General features: G+C 42.7%; 2 protein-coding genes across 20 annotated transcripts in view; one reads left to right on the top strand and one right to left on the bottom strand.

The window, feature by feature from the left end:
• Window positions 1–8,528, top strand: part of Tp53bp1 (tumor protein p53 binding protein 1) — a 104,397-nt gene extending 95,869 nt beyond the window's left edge. For 7 of the 9 annotated variants that reach the window (XM_017592215.3, XM_063283318.1, XM_006234865.5 and 4 more), the window contains 5 exons: window positions 1,363–1,578; window positions 2,959–3,053; window positions 3,525–3,724; window positions 4,252–4,397; window positions 4,768–8,528. In XM_017592215.3, coding sequence (XP_017447704.1) covers window positions 1,363–1,578; window positions 2,959–3,053; window positions 3,525–3,724; window positions 4,252–4,397; window positions 4,768–4,955 — 845 coding nt within the window. In that variant the 3' untranslated portion in view covers window positions 4,956–8,528. The remainder of the gene's footprint in view (window positions 1–1,362; window positions 1,579–2,958; window positions 3,054–3,524; window positions 3,725–4,251; window positions 4,398–4,767) is intronic. The other 2 variants (XM_063283320.1, NM_001371259.1) reach the window with 2 other exon arrangements.
• Window positions 59–17,959, bottom strand: part of Tubgcp4 (tubulin gamma complex component 4) — a 34,738-nt gene continuing 16,837 nt past the window's right edge. For 2 of the 11 annotated variants that reach the window (XM_039106529.2, XM_039106530.1), the window contains 9 exons: window positions 15,681–15,731; window positions 15,229–15,334; window positions 13,999–14,106; window positions 13,534–13,675; window positions 10,910–11,087; window positions 9,360–9,494; window positions 7,845–7,961; window positions 7,121–7,260; window positions 5,662–6,644 (listed from right to left, as the gene is read on the bottom strand). In XM_039106529.2, the coding sequence (XP_038962457.1) occupies window positions 6,632–6,644; window positions 7,121–7,260; window positions 7,845–7,961; window positions 9,360–9,494; window positions 10,910–11,087; window positions 13,534–13,675; window positions 13,999–14,106; window positions 15,229–15,334; window positions 15,681–15,731 (990 nt within the window). In that variant the 3' untranslated portion in view covers window positions 5,662–6,631. The other 9 variants (XR_010064663.1, XR_005502399.2, XR_001837217.3 and 6 more) reach the window with 9 other exon arrangements.

The raw sequence follows: 17,959 nt of genomic DNA, 5'->3' as shown, positions 1-17,959 counted from the left end.
TCTTAGATTTTATTCTCTGCCATCTCCTGCTTCTTGGTAGACTTTGTTTCTACTATCTCCGCGCCCCCCCCCCCCCCATCTTGTGCTTACCCTTTCTCAAGCTTCCTATAGAAAGGTTGTGCTTCAGCCTGCATCTTCCCTTTCCCCTGTCCATCCCTTTCAGTCACTCCTATTCATTATGAAGAAAATTCAGTTAGCTGTTCAAGTGTCTGTGGTGACCTGGCCATGGTGGCTCCTGTAGGCAGAAGTAAAATCCTGTCTCTGTTGAATAGGGGTCTCTCAGGCTAGCCCTTCCCTTTCCCCAGCATCAGATCTTTGTTTTTCCTGTTGGAGTTATGTCATCTGCTTACCCACCTAATACCACTGCCGTGTATTTAAGGTTATCTAAAAACAGTAATAGCTAGCCTTTATTAAATATTTACTGGGCTAGTCATGAAACCTAAATATTTTCACTCATGTTCCCTTATATACTCTCTTAAAGCATGTGTGCTAGAATTCACTTTCTATATGTTTTGCAGAGTCTAAGACAGAAAAGCTAGGTAACTTTCTCAATGTGACAGAATAAGCCAGATCTCAGATTTAGGTAGGCTTGACTGACCCTGTAGTCCAGTGCATACACACAGTATCACTGCCTGACCGTTCCTGATCCTGGCTTTATTTCAGGTCATGCATGACCTGCCGTCATCTTAGCCTCCTAATGAGCCTGACTCGGCGTCAGTAGGTATCCGTTTCCTTTTGGAGGACTTACTGGGGCACATCTTAGCATGGGTGTTCTGGAATGGTGGCTCACTTAACTTCCCAGGTGTTGACAGCTGGGTGTTGAGGTGGGGTACTTTGTGTGGCTTCACCTCCACGTCAAGACTCTATCACCAAGTATTTGGCATTGTTCTGGTAAGAGCCTAAGGTACAGTGGGAGAATCTGATTGGGACAGTTCTTGGCAGCAATGAAAAGTTTTTTCTTCCTTCTTTAAAGATTGCTTCAAAATGTCAGAGACCTGGGCAATGAATGTGGTTCAAGACTTCTAAACACTATATTTTCCTGTTCTAGAACCACCTTTGATTTCAGGTGGCCTTAGAATTTGATGTTATAGAAATAGTACCAGTTCATGTCCATATATGAAAACAGCAGACTGCCTACTGTAATGGTCATGTCAGATTTGAATGTTATTTTATCTTTGCTGTAAATTTGGTCCTAGGTTGTTGGCCATTTAGAGTGTCTGGCTATATATTAATGGTCTTTAGGTCATAGCCTAGACAAAACTTACCAGGACATGGCCTATCTGGTCACGCTTGTTGCTGGACCTTTGTCCAAGTAATGATCCTGTGTGCATTGTTTTATTAGCTATGCTTTGTCCTTCCTAGGAACAGTGGGGGCAGCAGAGCTTGTGAGCCCCTGTGAGAGTGGAGACAACACAGGTGAGCCTTCTGTCCTGGAAGAGCCAAGAGGGCCTTTGCCCCTCAACAAGACCTTGTTTCTGGGCTATGCCTTTCTCCTCACCATGGCTACAACTAGTGACAAGCTGGCCAGCCGCTCTAAGCTGCTAGATGGTCCTACAGGAAGCAGCGAAGAAGAGGAGGGTGAGTCTCCAGGGATGCTGACCTATGCACTCTTTCTATTTACTTTGTGAAGAGATACTTTCGTTCAGGTAGAGCAGTGCACCAGCCAGCTAGTAACTGTGATTCTGGTCAAGTAAAATTAACTTGTACCCTATCTCTGGTTTGTAGACTTATACAAAATTGTTCTCAGAGAGTGGTCAACGATACACGACTGAGAAATATTTATCTTTGTTTATTTACATACTACATAGATACAGGTGTATACTGTATATAGATTTATGCATGGATGTGTATGTATGTGTGCATATGTGTGGTAGTCATGGGATGATTTGGAAGAGTGTTATTCTTCCTCCTAAGGTAAGGGGTCCCAGGGGATCAAACTCAGGTCACCAGGTTTGGCAGCCTTTGCCTACCGGGACATCTTGGTGGCCTAGGGAGAGAGTCTCCTTCTTACATAAAATAAATGATAAAAATCTGTCAGTCTATCAGAGTTAAATAGGTCCAACAATGACAGACTTGTAATAGACACAGTGCTGCCTTTACCTTCCTATAACTATCCACGTCCAACAGGCTCCTGATGTCCAGCCACCTTCCCCATTTATGCTCTAGCATCTACTTAAGAAAACTCGTGTCGAGGATGCATTTCATTCTGAGTTTAAGAAAGGAATTGTGGTATCTCCAGTGTCCCAGGATAGTTTGGGAAAAATTAGTTTTTCTAGACCTATTCTTGGACCTTTCATTAAAATAAGTCTGTTGCCACATTTATGGCATAATGACTATGACATTAATTTGTGTCTAGGTGAAGTCTATGGTCATGTGGTAGAATATATTTCAGAGGTCTGACAAATGTGTGGTAGAGAATGTGTAGATCAAATGTACACAGTGAGTGACAATAGTCTCCAGAGATCTTCTCCAAGCTTGAGAACTAGATTATTATTTTGCAAGTTAAAGAGTTCTGACTAATGTTGAGTCTTGCAAAAAGGAATTAAAACGAGGAAAATGTGATTGTCATAAAATGGTATAGCTGACAGAAGATGTATGACGACTCTGCTCACTAGTTACAGCCATGGAAACACGTACAGGACATGGGAAAGTGATCCGGGAGCTGCACTAGGGAGTAAAGATGGTTTTGCTTTTCACCTGAGCCCTTGAAACCAGACTGCATGAGGCAGTTGTACCTAGATGTTTGTTGCTTGGCACAGTCCGGAAAGCTGAATGACGCTGACTGACGATTGAGTGACGCAGGTGCTCAGCTCCTCACATACATCAGTAAACCCATGTCTAATCACCAATAGCTGAAGAATATATGAGAAAGTAGTTACAAATAGACAGTAAGGTAGCACCTAGGAAACCATTATTTAAATTTTATAATAGTAAAAATTATTTTTGTTCTATACACAGAATTTTTAGAAATTCCTCCTTTCAACAAGCAGTATACAGAATGCCAGCTTCGAGCAGGAGCTGGGTATATCCTGGAAGACTTCAATGAAGCCCAGGTGAGGACTTCTTTCTACTCTTTCTGTGCTGAGAAAAGGCCCGAGAGGGTTTTGGGTGGCTGGCTGAAGTCCAGGGTGCTGTGCAGTGTTCTCATTGTACACAAAGAACAGAAGCTAGACCTTGTGGTAGGTGGTAGTGGCTCTGAAGAGACAGCCACAGATTGAACTTGTGTAGTAGAAAACCTATTGGTGTGGTGGTGTTTCCCTAGCCTGGAAGGTGGAGTACCAGGTGTTGTTGACCCTTGAGATTTAGGCCTTCTTAAAGATGTGAGACAAGGAAACTGTCACAGGAAGCAGTTTGGCCTTCTCAGTGAGCCATCGCAGCCTTGGGTACAAAAACAGATTAGATAGTATTTTTGACACCAATTGGAAGTCTTTACATCTTTTCTCCGGGGTTTATTAGGTGCAGCTAATCAGGAAAGGTTTTCCTAGACACCACTAGACCAGTCAGCCGGGCTTCTTTTCTTCTAGTGTAACACAGCCTACCAGTGTCTCCTAATTGCGGACCAGCACTGTCGAACCCGGAAGTACTTCCTGTGCCTTGCCAGTGGCATTCCTTGTGTGTCTCATGTCTGGGTCCATGACAGCTGCCATGCCAACCAGCTTCAAAACTACCGTAATTATCTGCTGCCTGCTGGGTATAGCCTTGAGGAGCAACGAATTCTGGACTGGTGAGTGTTTGGGAACCCATCTAGAGCTGAAGAAAGTCTAGTTGAGAAATTTGGCAGGAGAGATAGCTCAGTCTTTAAAGGCTAGGCTTATAACCAAAAATATAATAGAAATTGAAGTGTTACTAGAAACTGGAATATCTGTAGACTAAGTCAGAATTTGAATGAATTTGAAATGATTTCAGCAGTTAAAGTACTTTGTTTCCAGAGCCTCATTTTACATTAAATGTGTGGAAAGATTAGTGTGTGTGGTCAGTGTTCCCCATTAGGGGAAGCATTGAAATTGGGATCAGGTTTCAATCATTAAACTTAGAGAGAGGGGAGGGATTAACCTGATTTGTTTACTAGCAAAGTCTGGGATCCCAGAATGCATCTCTCATTTAGAAGAGAGGCAGAGCATGTTCAGTACATGGCATCATTAGAAAAGCATGCAGACATGAAGGCTCCCTGTGCAGTGCTAGTTGCTAAATGTGACAGGCCATACTAAGTTTCTTTCCAGTTCCTAAACACTGTCTCCAACTCCTTCACAGGCAACCCCGTGAAAACCCTTTCCAGAATCTGAAGGTCCTCTTGGTGTCAGATCAACAGCAGAACTTCCTGGAGCTCTGGTCTGAGATCCTTATGACTGGAGGGGCAGCCTCTGTGAAGCAGCATCATTCAAGTGCCCATAACAAAGGTACTGGAGAGCACCTGTGCTTCATAGTCATTCCAGGATGTTCTTAGAGTGACACTTGTTAGTCTGTGTATTCCAAGTCTGTCCTCAGTTTTAAGATAAGTCCCACCTTCAAAAAGGGTAGGTTGATGTAGGTTGAAGGATAATGCTCTTCAGGCTTCTAGAGTCTCCAGTGGCATTTCCATTCAGTAGTTCTACAAGGTCAGAAGTGATGATTACAACTTTTATTTTAGACTGTGAGTATACAGTATCTATAGCAGAGGGCTTTGGTTTGGAAGAGTAGGGAGTACTGGTTAGAAGGCACATCTGTCTTTTTGTAATAGGAGCTAAACTGAGTGTTCTTTCCTCATTCACTTCCCCCTACTTTTTGCAGACATTGCTTTAGGGGTATTTGATGTGGTGGTGACAGACCCCTCATGCCCAGCCTCGGTGCTCAAGTGTGCTGAAGCCTTGCAGCTGCCTGTGGTATCACAAGAATGGGTGATCCAGTGCCTCATTGTTGGGGAGAGAATTGGATTCCAGCAGCATCCAAAATACAAACATGATTATGTTTCTCACTAAAGATACTTGGTCTTACTGGTTTTATTCCCTGCTATTGTGGAGATTGTGTTTTAATCAGGTTTTAAGTGTGTCTTGTGTGTAATTGTATTCTTTGCATGGACCTTGTACATAGTTTTATTTGTTGGACTTTTATGATAAAATAAATGTTGAATCTCTTTGGTTGTAGTAACTGGGATGTCTTCATCTGTTTCTTTGAGCTTAATCTCAGAACATGGTAAACATAGGATCTTCTCTGAAGTTTTTCAGCAGGCTTGTCACTTTAGCAGTACAGCAAACAAAGGAAGATAAAAATATAGGAATGAACTTTATTCTGTAGCACCTCTGTCAATATCAAAAGGTTATCCCAGGCTACCTAAATGTTTGCCTCCAAAAACGCAGTTTAAAGTAAGTGAGGGCACAGATGTGTTAACAGTAAGTAGTGAGTGCTAAAGTTGAGTGGGACTGGGGACAGCTCTGGGTGTCAGGAGTTTATTAACAGATGACCTGCTACTGGAAGCATGACCAGTTGTTAATGAATGGACAGTGACTTTTGCTGGGATGGTTTTCTGTAAAATAAGTTGTCACAACTGCTGGAAGCTATTCCTTCCTCACACTCATCATCATAATCATTCTATTTTTCTGTAGTAAATACTTTTAGGCTTTGTGGTCACTTGTCTGTCTCCACTTCTTGCCCTGCTTTGAGACGAAAGCAATCATAGACAGTAGGTAAATGAGTATGTGTGGCTTTATTATTTACAAAAACAAGCAGCAGGCTGTTATCTGCTAAGCCCTGCTTTTAGAGGTAACAAACAGAAGGGATTGATCCCCTCTAGTTGACAAGTATGGGGCTCAGGCTTTCACAGTGGGTGGTAGACAGTGTCGATGAAGAGAGGATTCGGTGACTACAAACCGAGGCCCCAGTGTTGCATTCTTGTCCAGCTTGGAGGGAAGGTATGTCAATAAAGTGGTTCTTTTGTTTATGCTCATGAGAAGAACATTAGTATGTTCTCAGCCAGTGGTGGCTAGGCTACCTGACCATAAAACCTTAGCTTCTGTGGCAGGTCTGAGGTGGGAAAACTGGGTTGTGATTTTCAATGTCTAAAATCTGAACAATCTGACCTCCATCATCTTTAGCTAGAATTGCCCTTCTATCAATATGAAAGAATTGGAACTCATTGGATAAATTCTTCAGATAAAGGATACTCAAATAATAATCTTTATCCTTCCCAAAAAAATTTATCTGTGTAGTTACAAATTTACAAGGTACAGAGAGAGGAAAAGCCCACAGCCTGTCTAAAGGGTTTTCTAATTTGGTGGTAACATATAGAAGCTGACCTATTCATAAGCATGATTGCTTTCTTACATATGAGCCTAGCCTAAAAATATTTTATTGATCCCCATTGTTTACTGTGGTTATCTTCCATAGGAATATAGTAAATGTTCAGTAAACCACTGTTACACAAATGAACCCACCAACAGATGTCTTAGTGTAAAGGGTCAAAGCATTCGTGTGGTCAGCAGAGGGATCTCAGACCCCAGTTTCCCACAGGGATGGCAGGAAGGATTTATACCTCTGGACTTCTTCTAGAAGACCCTTTCAGCAGTCTGCAGGCATTTGATGAATGACTAGAGAGGTTTGTTACAGACATCAGAACGTGGTAGGGCTGACTGCTGCTTCATTTTATGAAGCTGAGTTTTCACATCCCAAAACTGTAAAAGAAAAAAGCGATTAAGTGTCATGCCTTTCAAAGAAGCATGGCAATCTGAGATAGAGCTAACACCATGGCAACAGCACAGCTCTCTAAGAAGGCGACTGCCACCGGATGTCAGTACTAGATTTAAGGAAGTTTAGCAGTGACCAGTGAAGCATGGTACCACAGCTGCACTGCTGTTGGTACAAGCCAGAGCAGGCTAGACTGCCCCCTAGAACACAGCAGCACATAACCCAACACAGAACTTACCCTCAGCTCTAGTATTTTACTGTGAATTTCACTAGCAAACAAATTCCAGTGAAGTTGTGGAACACGATCACCCTACCCGAATACCCTCACCCCTTCCTGCATCTCTGAGCCTCGCTTATAAAATGCTTATAAAAATCTGCAGATGATGGCCAGAGTTGCATTTTGGTCTTCTATAGTTTATCAGCCCCTCCTCCCAATCTGTAAGTGCCCACAGATTGTTCCTACCTGCCCAGAGTCCCACCAGCCTGGGTATAATATTTGTTATAGTCTAGCCGGAGCAGTAGCTGCGCCAAATCTGAATTGATCTGGTGATTCCGAACACTGGAAAGGATCTTGAACAGGAGTGAAGACTGGCGACTAAAGCCCTGTTGAGAGACCCGAGCTGTCAGTGACCATGCAGAGTGCTGGGCTCCTGGGGTGGGGAGTCTTTGGAAAAGCTTTGCTTAAATGTTTGTGGGACCGTTCCAAATTCCCATTTCTATCAGCTCCTTAAATGACTTTGACTTCTTAGTACCATGTCTGTGAAATGCATGACTCCCATGAAAGTACTTTCTCATTAGTAGGAATTTAACAGCTTGTTTAAGATTAATATATTCTATCACATACTGGGATTGCAGTGAGCCTGCTTTGTTACAAGGAGATAAATATAGTGTGAGATTATAATTACAAGTGAGATAGGAGGCTGGTTCAGAGAAGGAAGTGGGATGTGAGAAGATGAGCACAAAGCCAATGCATACTTGGTGGGCTGAATAAACTATTCAGGGCTGAACTATTTCTGAACACTGTGAAGCAGCACATTAACCTTCAAGCTCACTGACACCAGCACTTCTACCTTTCTATCTTGTCACTTCTGTGTCTGTTCTGGAGACGCTTTATTGACTTGGAGCAAGGACTGCTTGCTCCATAGGTGGGGGTGGAGGGATGCATTTCAGTGGCTAGGCAGACTCACCTTCACGAGAATGCTCAGCTGGGCAGCTCCCCGCTCATCCAGTGGACCCAGGTTCTGACTGACCAGTGAACAAAAACTGTGACAGAGATCTAGGATCTCATTCAGGCAGTGAAACACCTACCCAAAAATATAGCTGGCATTAAATGAAGAAATCTCTGAGAATTGCAAGGTTTGGGAAAATAGTTCTTAACAGCTGACCTCCCATGTCTGATCTCAGCAGAGACACCACAACCTTCAAAGCTGTCTGGCCCTCCAAAGCAACATACAGAATGAACATCCCTTCCTGGGACAGCTGGCTTCTCTGACTCCCCGCACAAAACCTCTGCTCTAGTCACCGTTAACTCATCATTTCTTAGACCCACTGAGTATGCTCTTGCCTTTGAGCTATGAGTGTTGTTCCCTGGGCTTTCTCTTCTCTTTAATAACAGTTTAAGCCCCATTCTCTGTGAATTGCTCCTTCCCCACTGCAGCCTTTAGTGATCTCCACCCTTCTTCTGCTGTAGTATCTGTGTTGTCACTGGTGATTGTCCGGGCCACCTGTGCTGTTCCTGACTTTTGTATGTACATGTCTTGTTTTCCAACTAGATTGTGAGCTCCTTAAGGGCAGAGCCATGACTTATACCTCTTTGTATCCCCAGTGCCTTGCATACAGTAAGCACTCAATAAAAACTTCAATTATGACAACCTGTTGTTCTGATGTGCTTTTCCTCAAGGATATACCCATGCCATGCAAGAACAGTTCCTACCACTCTTCCCCCACGCCCCTACTCCCCCCATCCCCTGCCCCAATTCACAGAACCCTGTAGAATGGCAGCTGCTTAAGTTACTCCTTTTTGGTGTAGCAAGTAACAGCCCTAAATATCAGAGTAAAGAGAAGCCCATACCATTTATGGTTGCTATCCTGAGTACAACTTGCTCACTGCAGTATACACACTATAGGGTTATTTCAGTCCCACTTTTCATCTTGGCATTGGGACCAGCATGTGTGCTTGCAATCATTGGTGCTAAGATCACAGTCTGCATGTTTGACTAAGTGTTTTCTGGTCTTAGATTTTTCACAAGGTCACAGATGATTCCAATATGTAGTCAATGTTGGAAGTGATAAACGTGTGTACTTGCTGGTTCCAATCCCAAGATTTCCATAAGTCATTGGGGGTGTTGTTAAACACATAGTTCTTTTATCTATATCTGTTTACCTTATACCCAGAGCAATAGATACCATGTACCTATGAAAACAACTTTCAAATGATTGGTTGATCCTGGTCCAACAGATTTCTAAGAAAGTGAACTCTGTTGTTTTCCTGTAGAGATTTCTGCATTTCTGTAAGTCTTTTTTTTTGGGGGGGGGGGCATACCTTTTCACATTCCAGTTCCCTTTTAACACTGTCTTTTTGTTTTACTTTCTCAAAAACGTAAACATAGACTTGAACATGTGCTGAGTAACAGTATCTATCTTGTCAATTCTAAGAACCTATAGGAACATATTAGGCTAAGCAAACAATCACACCTACTTACAGGCTTCAGCAAAATAAAGGACTGGGCCAGCAAATTGCTTAGGAAGTGGTCATGCGCCAATCGGATGCTTTCAAAGTCCCTCGTGGAGTTGATCTGATGAAGCAGCTGTGAGAACTGAGACTCCAGCACATCTACCTGATAGACAGATAAAACTTTTTTTTAGCACTGGCACATCCTGAGTATTCTATTTTATGATTCTTCTCATCTTTTACTTTTAGTATGTGTGTGTGAATTGTTCATACCACAGAGTACATGTAGAGGACAAAGAGCAACTTTCCAGGGTTGGTCCCAGGCCATTAGGCTTGGTGGCTCCAACCTTTACCCACCAAACCATCTGACCAGCCCTCATCTTCCTTCCAGCCACTTTAGGCTGTCCAGTGACATGTTTCAATTGCTGAGCCTTGTAGAGAGAGTGTGTGTGTTGCTTGGGGCCTGTGCATGCAGGGGGTGGGGGGGCTGCAGCACTGAATTACATTCCCTGCCATTTGTCTCTTTTGATACAAGGTCTTTCTGTAGCTTGGGCTTTGCAATTCTCCTTCCTGACACTGCTCAGTGTGGATGTTATAGTTGTGTGTCAAAAGAACTGGGTGTATAATTTCTGTTTTTGAGACAGGGTCTCATGTAGCCCAGGCTGGCCTGAAACTCACTGTATAGCCAAGAATGACCTTGAGCTTCTGACCTCTTGCTTCTGTAATCCTAACTTCTGAAACGTTACAGGCTGGTGCCACCACACCTGACATTTTGCAGTGCCTGTGCTCAAACCAGGTAAGTACTCTACCAACCGACCTACATTCCCAGTCAGTAGTAAATTCAAAATAAACTTTTAAAACGTGTGTTTTGCTTGTGTGTGTGTATGTGCACCACATGCACCTGGTGCCACAGGTGCCAGAAGAGGATGTCCGATCATTTGGGACTAGAGTTGCAGATGATTGGCGTCACCACGTGGATGCTAGGAAATAAACCTAAGTCCTCTGCGAGTACAGTCAGTGCTTTTAACTGCTAAATCATTTTTGTGGCTCCATGGATGTGTAATTCTTAATAGCTTCAAATGTCCTTGCAGATCACTCTCCCCTATCCCAGTGTAATTCACTCATGCCTCATCCCTTCCAATGACTGACTTAGGAATAGCAGGCTTGTCCAACATGTAGTCAAGGATAGGTATGTGACACGGAGAGTCAAGAACAACACAAAATTACAGAATTACTCAAAGGACTATGAGATTCTTTTTTTTTGGCCAGGCATTGAGGGTGGGGGTTGTTGCACGGTTCTTTGATGTGAACTTTTTAATTGATGATATCACACCACAATGTCAAAGGATTGGGTATGTCTGAGAATTCTAGAATGCAAAGGGTCACGTCAGCAATCAGTGCATTGCTCATTAAGTATCCTAATTCCCTATATTCACTTATTTCCACTTAAAATGCCACATACCCAGTGATAGAACTACTCAGTTTTCTCCATCTGCAGCATTTTACCAAATCCAGAACAGCAGACCCTTCCTGCTTTCTAGGGTCCTGTTCCCACCGTTCCATCCACTGGTCAGAATGTACCTGGAGATAGTACTGCAGATTATCTACCAAGAAGGCCATGTGGTTCCTTAGGCGCCACTTGACTGCGTCGGTCTGGTTGGATTTGAGGTGCTTGCGCTGCATCTGGAGTGCCCAGCAGTGCTGCAGCTCAGCTTGGACACGACGCACACTGAGTAAGTACTTGAAGACAACATTGTACCTGTGGCAGAAGCATCACTGAGATACAGACCTTATCCACACACAGAACAGAACAGAACAGGGCTTCCTGTCACCTCTCCAGTGAGTGACAAGAATAGTGTATTTATACAGTAATTACACAGCAGAGAAAATAAAATGAATTTCAGTTGAACAACAAAATAAGCTTCAGTAAAAGCCTGTCACAAGGGAATAAGGTGGAGCATGAGAGAGGACATCCAATGTCTTTTTAACCCTGCAGTCAGTCACTCAGATCACACACACCCCATGAAATCACACATGTATACGCAAAAGCATTAAATACTAAAAAGGTCTTAAATATTAACATTAAAATATACCATAAATACTAAAATAGTAAATTCTTTAAATGTTACTTTTTAAGCAATATTAAATACTAAGTAAAGACCACATCAAACAAGGAGGTGAATGGACTATGAGTACCCAAGTTCTGGAGTCTCTGGACAAGGTGTGTACATTTTGTCTAGCTGGACTGTGAGTTCTGAACTGTTGCAGAATCTTTTCCTTGCATCAGCCTCTGCAAGTGCTTCTACCCTTCTCCTGAGTATTCTAGAGCAGAAGGTAAACAGTGAAAGAGGAGGCTAGAGAGAGGTAGGCTGAAAAGAGATGGTCTTTTCCTTACTCTTGTAGCCACAGTGAGAATGGTTTCCTTATCCTTTCTCAGGGTGCAGTGTGCTTTTCACATCTCCTTCCTGGGGATATCCTGTGCCATCATGCACTGAGCGATGTTCCAAGGGACAAGAGTAATCAAAGCCCTGCATTACAGTCCACATTGAATCATGGTCTAGCCCCCTCATTCCATTCCCCTACCTTGGCTGGCTCTCCATGGAGGTATAAGGATTGTGCTGGTTCATTTTTTGTTAAGTTGACATAAGCTAGGGTCATCTGTAAAGAGGGAGGCTCAACTGAGAAAGTGTCTTAAGGAGTAGACTTCTGACAAGTCTGTGGGGCGTTTTCTTGACTAATGATTGATGCAGTAGGGTCCCTATGCATGGTCCTAAGTAGTATAAAAACGAGCTGAATGAGCCATGAACGACGCGCAGTAAAGCCGCACTCCTCCAGGATTTCTGCTGCAGTCCCTGCCATCCCTTTCCTGCTCTGACTCTCCTTCCCGATGCTAAAAGCTCAAGCCAAAATAAAACCCTGTTTCCGGGATAATCTTCACCACAAAAACAGAAACCTAACTTATACAAGGGTTCCAAGAACATTAACATCACGAACAGTTAACAATGAACAGTAAAATGAGGGGGAAAGTCCTAAGGACTGAGGGGAGTAGTCAAGTCCAGAACTTATTATCATACCCAAGTCTTCATACTCCAAAGGCCACAAACTAGTCTACAAATAACAAACCTACAATTGCTTATCTGTCGACTAACAAATATCTAGTGGTACAGACTTTTAATTCCAGTGCTTGAAAAGCAGAGGCAGGCACATTTTTGAGTTTGAGGCCAGCTTGGTCTACATAGTGAACTCCAGGACAGCCAAAGCTATATATATATAGAGAGAGACTTCTTTCAAACAAAGTCTGGGGCTAGAGAGATGCCTCAGTGGTTAAGATCACTTGCTGAATTCAGTTCCTAGCGCCCATACTGAGAGCCTCACAATTGCATGCAACTCTAGTTCTGGTTTCCACATGTGTGTGTGAAGCGAATGGTGGGCATATGCTATACTCATGTAAGTACCAAACCAGACCTCCCCTTACACCTTGTTTGAGACAGTGTCTTTTTGCTGTTTGCCTCTGTTTATGCCACACTGGCTAGCTTGAGGACTTACTGATTATCTCTTGTCTCTATTTCCTGTCTCATAATAGAAATGCTAGGATTACAGGCATGGTCAGCTTCTGATGCATTATGGGGATTCAAACTCATGTCTCCCTTTATGAAATGAGCTATTTCTTCACCCCTAGTCTGATTCTAAGTGGCTATATGCCGTCCCACTTGTTCAAGTCCTTACCATTCCATACTGTCCCATGGCTGTGACCTCACTAATGAGAATTGCCTTCATTAGATTTGCCTATGGGCAAATCTGTGGGGCATGTTCCTGAATGATGATTGATGTGGAAGGGCCCAGCCACTGTGGGCGATACAGATGGATCTGGGATGTGTAAGAAAGCAAACTGAGGAGCAAGCCAGTAAGAAGCATTCCTCTGGTTTCTACCTCTGCTGCTGCTGGAATTCCTATACTGACTGCCCTCAATGAAGGACTGCTGTCCGAACAAACACACCACCAAATAAGCCCTTTCCTACCAAGATGCTTTTTCACAGCAAGAGAAAACAAACTAGCCTCCCGTCTAGCTCCTGAAGACAGGCTGAGTCTGCAACCTCCAGCCTACTAGCTGGTTTGCTTCTGTCAATCCTACTCCTGTTCACTTACTTTTCCCCTTGGATGTAACAGAGGTAATTTTAATTTGGGAGAAAGTCACAAATACTTACTTTTCCAAGACAGCTGGGGTGAAGAGAATGTGCAGTGGCCATTGTACTTTGTAGGAAAGCCCTAGAGCAGCCCAGCCGGAAGAAGGAGGTTCCCGGGGAGATGTTTCCCGAGAAGGCACTTCTCTTGGCTGGGTGGCATCTGCTATGTAAAGAAGATAATAACTTCGTTAATTAGAACCAGAGAGAGAGGATAAAATACACAAAAATGAGACTTCAGTGGTGCTGAAAAGGTGGAGGGGAGGAAACTTCTGTGAAGGCTTTTCCTGAGAGGTGTTTTAGAGAAAAATATAGACGCATCTCAAAGACAACCTTGGACAGAGTGCCTCAACCTGTCTGGAATTACATTTGTACCTGTACAAATGAGTACTGGACTCGGTTAATTCTATGGTCTGAAATGATCAGTTTCTGTAGAGGGATAATAAAGAACAGAAGATGCAGAGAGGACGCAATCAGAGAATAGCAAACCTTTGTGGTCCTTCCCATGATACTCAATCGTCAAGTGCAGCAGAGGGAGAAGGTTGTCGTCGTCTAGCAGCACCTTGTGTGCTGACTGCTGAAAGGCCACATTCACATCTGCAAGAATGCACATGAGAGCACAGCACAGCTCAGGGTTAGGCATCTCTGGCTTCTGCCTGACAGCACTACGTCCTCTCCCCTGTTATTAACAATCCTGAGAGAGTCATCCCTGCTCCGTACAGTCCCCACAGTGTTGGTGGGGCTGGCAATACTCAATTCTTGGGAACACAGCATGTCAAATGGGTTGTGACAGCTTTTTTGTAACTACATTTGGCTGTTTTGTTTATAGACGTGACTTAAACAGTCAAGGCCCTTCATTTTCCTCCCATTTTCTTTGTCTTGGCTCAGATCCTTACTATATTATTCTCTTCTTGTGCTTGGATGGGGTGACCATAAACTGCCAAGCAGAAGACACTTGCTGAAAGAGGATTACCGTAAGCCTGACGTCTTCACCACTACAGTTATAGCCATGTTGATCTGGAGATGGCCAATTAAAACAAAGCACTTTACTAGATTTCTTTAATTTGCTGCCAGAGATCAGGCTGGGCTGTTACTGATATCTTGGGAATCTTCAGGGTAAGAAGAAAAGTCTTGAAAGTACTGAAGACCTTCGCTTTAGTTGTTCTGAGACCCAGTTATACACCAGGCATTTGAGAACTTTAGATATAACTGCAATTTTTTTCTAACTAGGCTTTCTGAGGTTAGGTCTTAATTATTTACAAAGTAAAAGTAGGTTTGTGGGCCTGGAACACTGGTAGTTAAGGACATTGGCTTTGGGCTACAGGATGGCTCAGTGGTTAAGAGCACTGGCTGCTTTTCCAGATGACTGGAGGACCACTGGACAACTCACAACTCTCTGTAACTCTAGTCTCAGAGGACCCAGTGCCTTCTTCTGGCCTTTAGGAACTGTACACAAGGTACACACATATACATTCATTCAAACAAGCATACACACAAAAATTAAATCTAAAAAAGAAAAAAAGCAGAAAGCAGAAAGCATTGGTTGCTCTTGCAGAGGATCCAGATTCTCTTCTAAGCATCTACCCTGGCAGCTCACAAATGCTTGTGACTCAAGAGCTCCCTCTTCTGGCCTCTGCAGGCAAACCTGCAATACACAACAGCAGCCAAGAAACACCCTGCAACTTGAGCAAACTTTACTCAGGGCCATAGGAGAATTACCATGCTCTGTCACTGCAGTGGGTGGTGTTTTTAACATGTGTTGAGCTGTGTCAATGAAGGCCTGGAACAGTTCTCCTCGTCCCAGAAGGTAAAAGTCTTTAATGATCTGAGGAAGGAATTTCAATGTACAATTCAGTAAACCAAGCCTGGAGCCCTTACCACCATAAGGGAATCAGACACAGAGAGGCTGATAGTAGCAGTCTGAAGGACACAGGCTTAACATTTTAATGAGACACAGAGCAGCCTCTCAAGCAGAAAGGCTCTGTGTTTGATGGCATTTACATCACAACAGAAGAAAGTAAGCTTGAATCTTACCAAGCTTGAGTACCAAAGATCTGTAGCATAAAATATATTTTCCTCACTTGAGTAAGAACAAATAAATCTACCAGGGAAGTTTAGGCAAGAATGCTTTCCAGAATCATTTTAAGATTTAAAAGAGCACCAGTTATTACCTTTAGCTGACCCAGTAAATCTGACTCTTCCACCATTAGCTTCCAAAGGTGCTGTGATGAGATTAAGAAAACAGAAAAGTTCATTACGGTGACCATAATTCAGCTAATCCTAGGATGAGCAGACAGCAAAACCCATGCAAGATAAAATGTCCTAAAGTTAGTGGTAATAGTTGTGTACACAACTCGACAAAACTAAAAACCACTGGGTTAAATACCAAGCATGGCGGCTCACACCTTAAACCCCAGCATTGGGAAGCAGAGGTAGGAGGATCTCAGTTCAGTTCAAGGCCAGCTTCATCTATATGGTGAGTTCAAGAAAAGGAAGAGTCTCTACATAAGGAGAACCTGTCTCAAAAAAGCACGAGTGTAGCTTACTACAGTAAAGTTAATAGAAAAAAACATCTGGGTACCCAGAGATGTAGAGAAAACAGTGGCTAACATTCTCCATTAGTTCATGATTTATAAAAAGGAAAAGAAAACCTAGGCTTACTGGGACATGCCCGTCGGTGCAGCACTGGGACACTACAGGAAGATGACGGCCAACTCCAGGCCAGCCTTGCACATGCAGCAATCCCATTTCCTGTTTATTTTTAAAAGGACTGGAGAGATGGCTTATCAGCAAAGAGCAGTGGACCTGAACTTGATTCCCAGCACCTACAAGGTGGCTCACAACCATCTGGAACTCTAGTTCCAAGCCTCATCTGGCCTCTGAGGGCACCGGCCAGGAATATGATGAACAGATATACATGTAGGCATAACACCCATACATGTAAAAAAAATCATATAACTTATCTATGCATTGAAATAATGTGATTTTTCCATTTATAAATGTTTTAAATTAAGGAGGAGAAGCTGATTATAACTAGCTTATTAATCTTAATAAAAGCCTAACAAGACTAAATAATGAGAAAAACTGGGGCTGGTGAGATGGCTCAGTGATGAAAAATCTTGCTAAGCAAGCATAAGGACCTGAGTTCAGATCTCCAGCATGTATGTAAAAGCTGAGTGCAGTGGCTCATGTCCAGAACCCAATGTTGGGAGACAGCAAGACAGGGAGATGCTGGTGCTCACTGGCCAGCCAGGCTAGCCAAAAGAAGGTATCTGAAACTATTCTCAGGTGGGTGTGCATGGACACACACACACACACACACACACACACACACACACACACACACACACACACTAACACACACACACTCTTTGTAACATAAGTATACATACCACACTCTTCCTTCCTTCCTTCCTTCCTCCCTCCCTCCCTCCCTCCCTCCCTCTCTCTTTCTTTCTTCCTTATTTATTTATTTATTTATTTATTTATTTATTTATTTATTTATTTTAGACAGGGTTTCTTTGTGTAGCTCTGGCCATTTGCCTTGTAGACCAAACTGGCCTCAAACTCAGAGATCCACTTGCCTCTGCCTCTCCAATGCTACCACTGACAGGCCATAAAATAAATTTTAAAAGACAGAATTTAAGTAAACAAAACATAATATAGACAAACAAGTATTTTAAAAAATTAAATCGGGGCTGGGGATTTAGCTCAGTGGTAGAGTGCTTGCCTGGGAAGCGCAAGGCCCTGGGTTCGGTCCCCAGCTCCGAAAAAAAAGAACCAAAAAAAAAAAAAAAAAAAAACTGAAATAGTCAAGTTCCACAGTCACAGAATTATCAAAATTGTTACAAGAAGAAATTTTATGGTAATTTCATTTTAAAACATACTCAACCAGTAAAGTTTTTCTTCCTGAGAAAGTCTAGCTTAGATCACTTCTCATTAAGTTCAAACTTTCAGTAGCCAATTACTGATATAGACTGTTTTTACAAATAATAAGGAAAGAACAAAAGCAGCTACCTAGCCCATTTTATAAGGCTTATGTAAAAACTACCCAGGAATAAGACAGAGAAGACAGACAATCGTCTTTCTTAACTAATGCACACAGATGTAAAAACTTTATGAAAGAGAAATGGATTCAAGGCAAGGATGCTCTCTTTCACTAACACAAGGGGCAACTGGTAAAACTGACATCACTTAGGATAAAAAAATCGGTTAACTAGGAAGAGAATACTTTGTTAAACTTCCTTCTAGAAGCCTACAGTAAATATCATAGTAATGCATGAACTCTGCATCTCTAAGAGTCAGGAAATCAGAAATGTCCAATATTACCTCTATTGTTTGACACAATTTATGCAAACAAAGCCCACTTGTCTACTGTTTCAATAAAGAGCCTAGAACAATGTATGTTTACACACTGGGAGAAATGTTGTAAAACATTATTTTCAGGGGC

This window comes from Rattus norvegicus, chromosome 3, assembly GCF_036323735.1.
Source record: "Rattus norvegicus strain BN/NHsdMcwi chromosome 3, GRCr8, whole genome shotgun sequence".
NCBI lineage: Eukaryota > Metazoa > Chordata > Mammalia > Rodentia > Muridae > Rattus > Rattus norvegicus.
The sequence above is the reverse complement of the archived record's forward strand: the minus strand, read 5'-3'. Positions and strand labels throughout refer to the sequence as shown.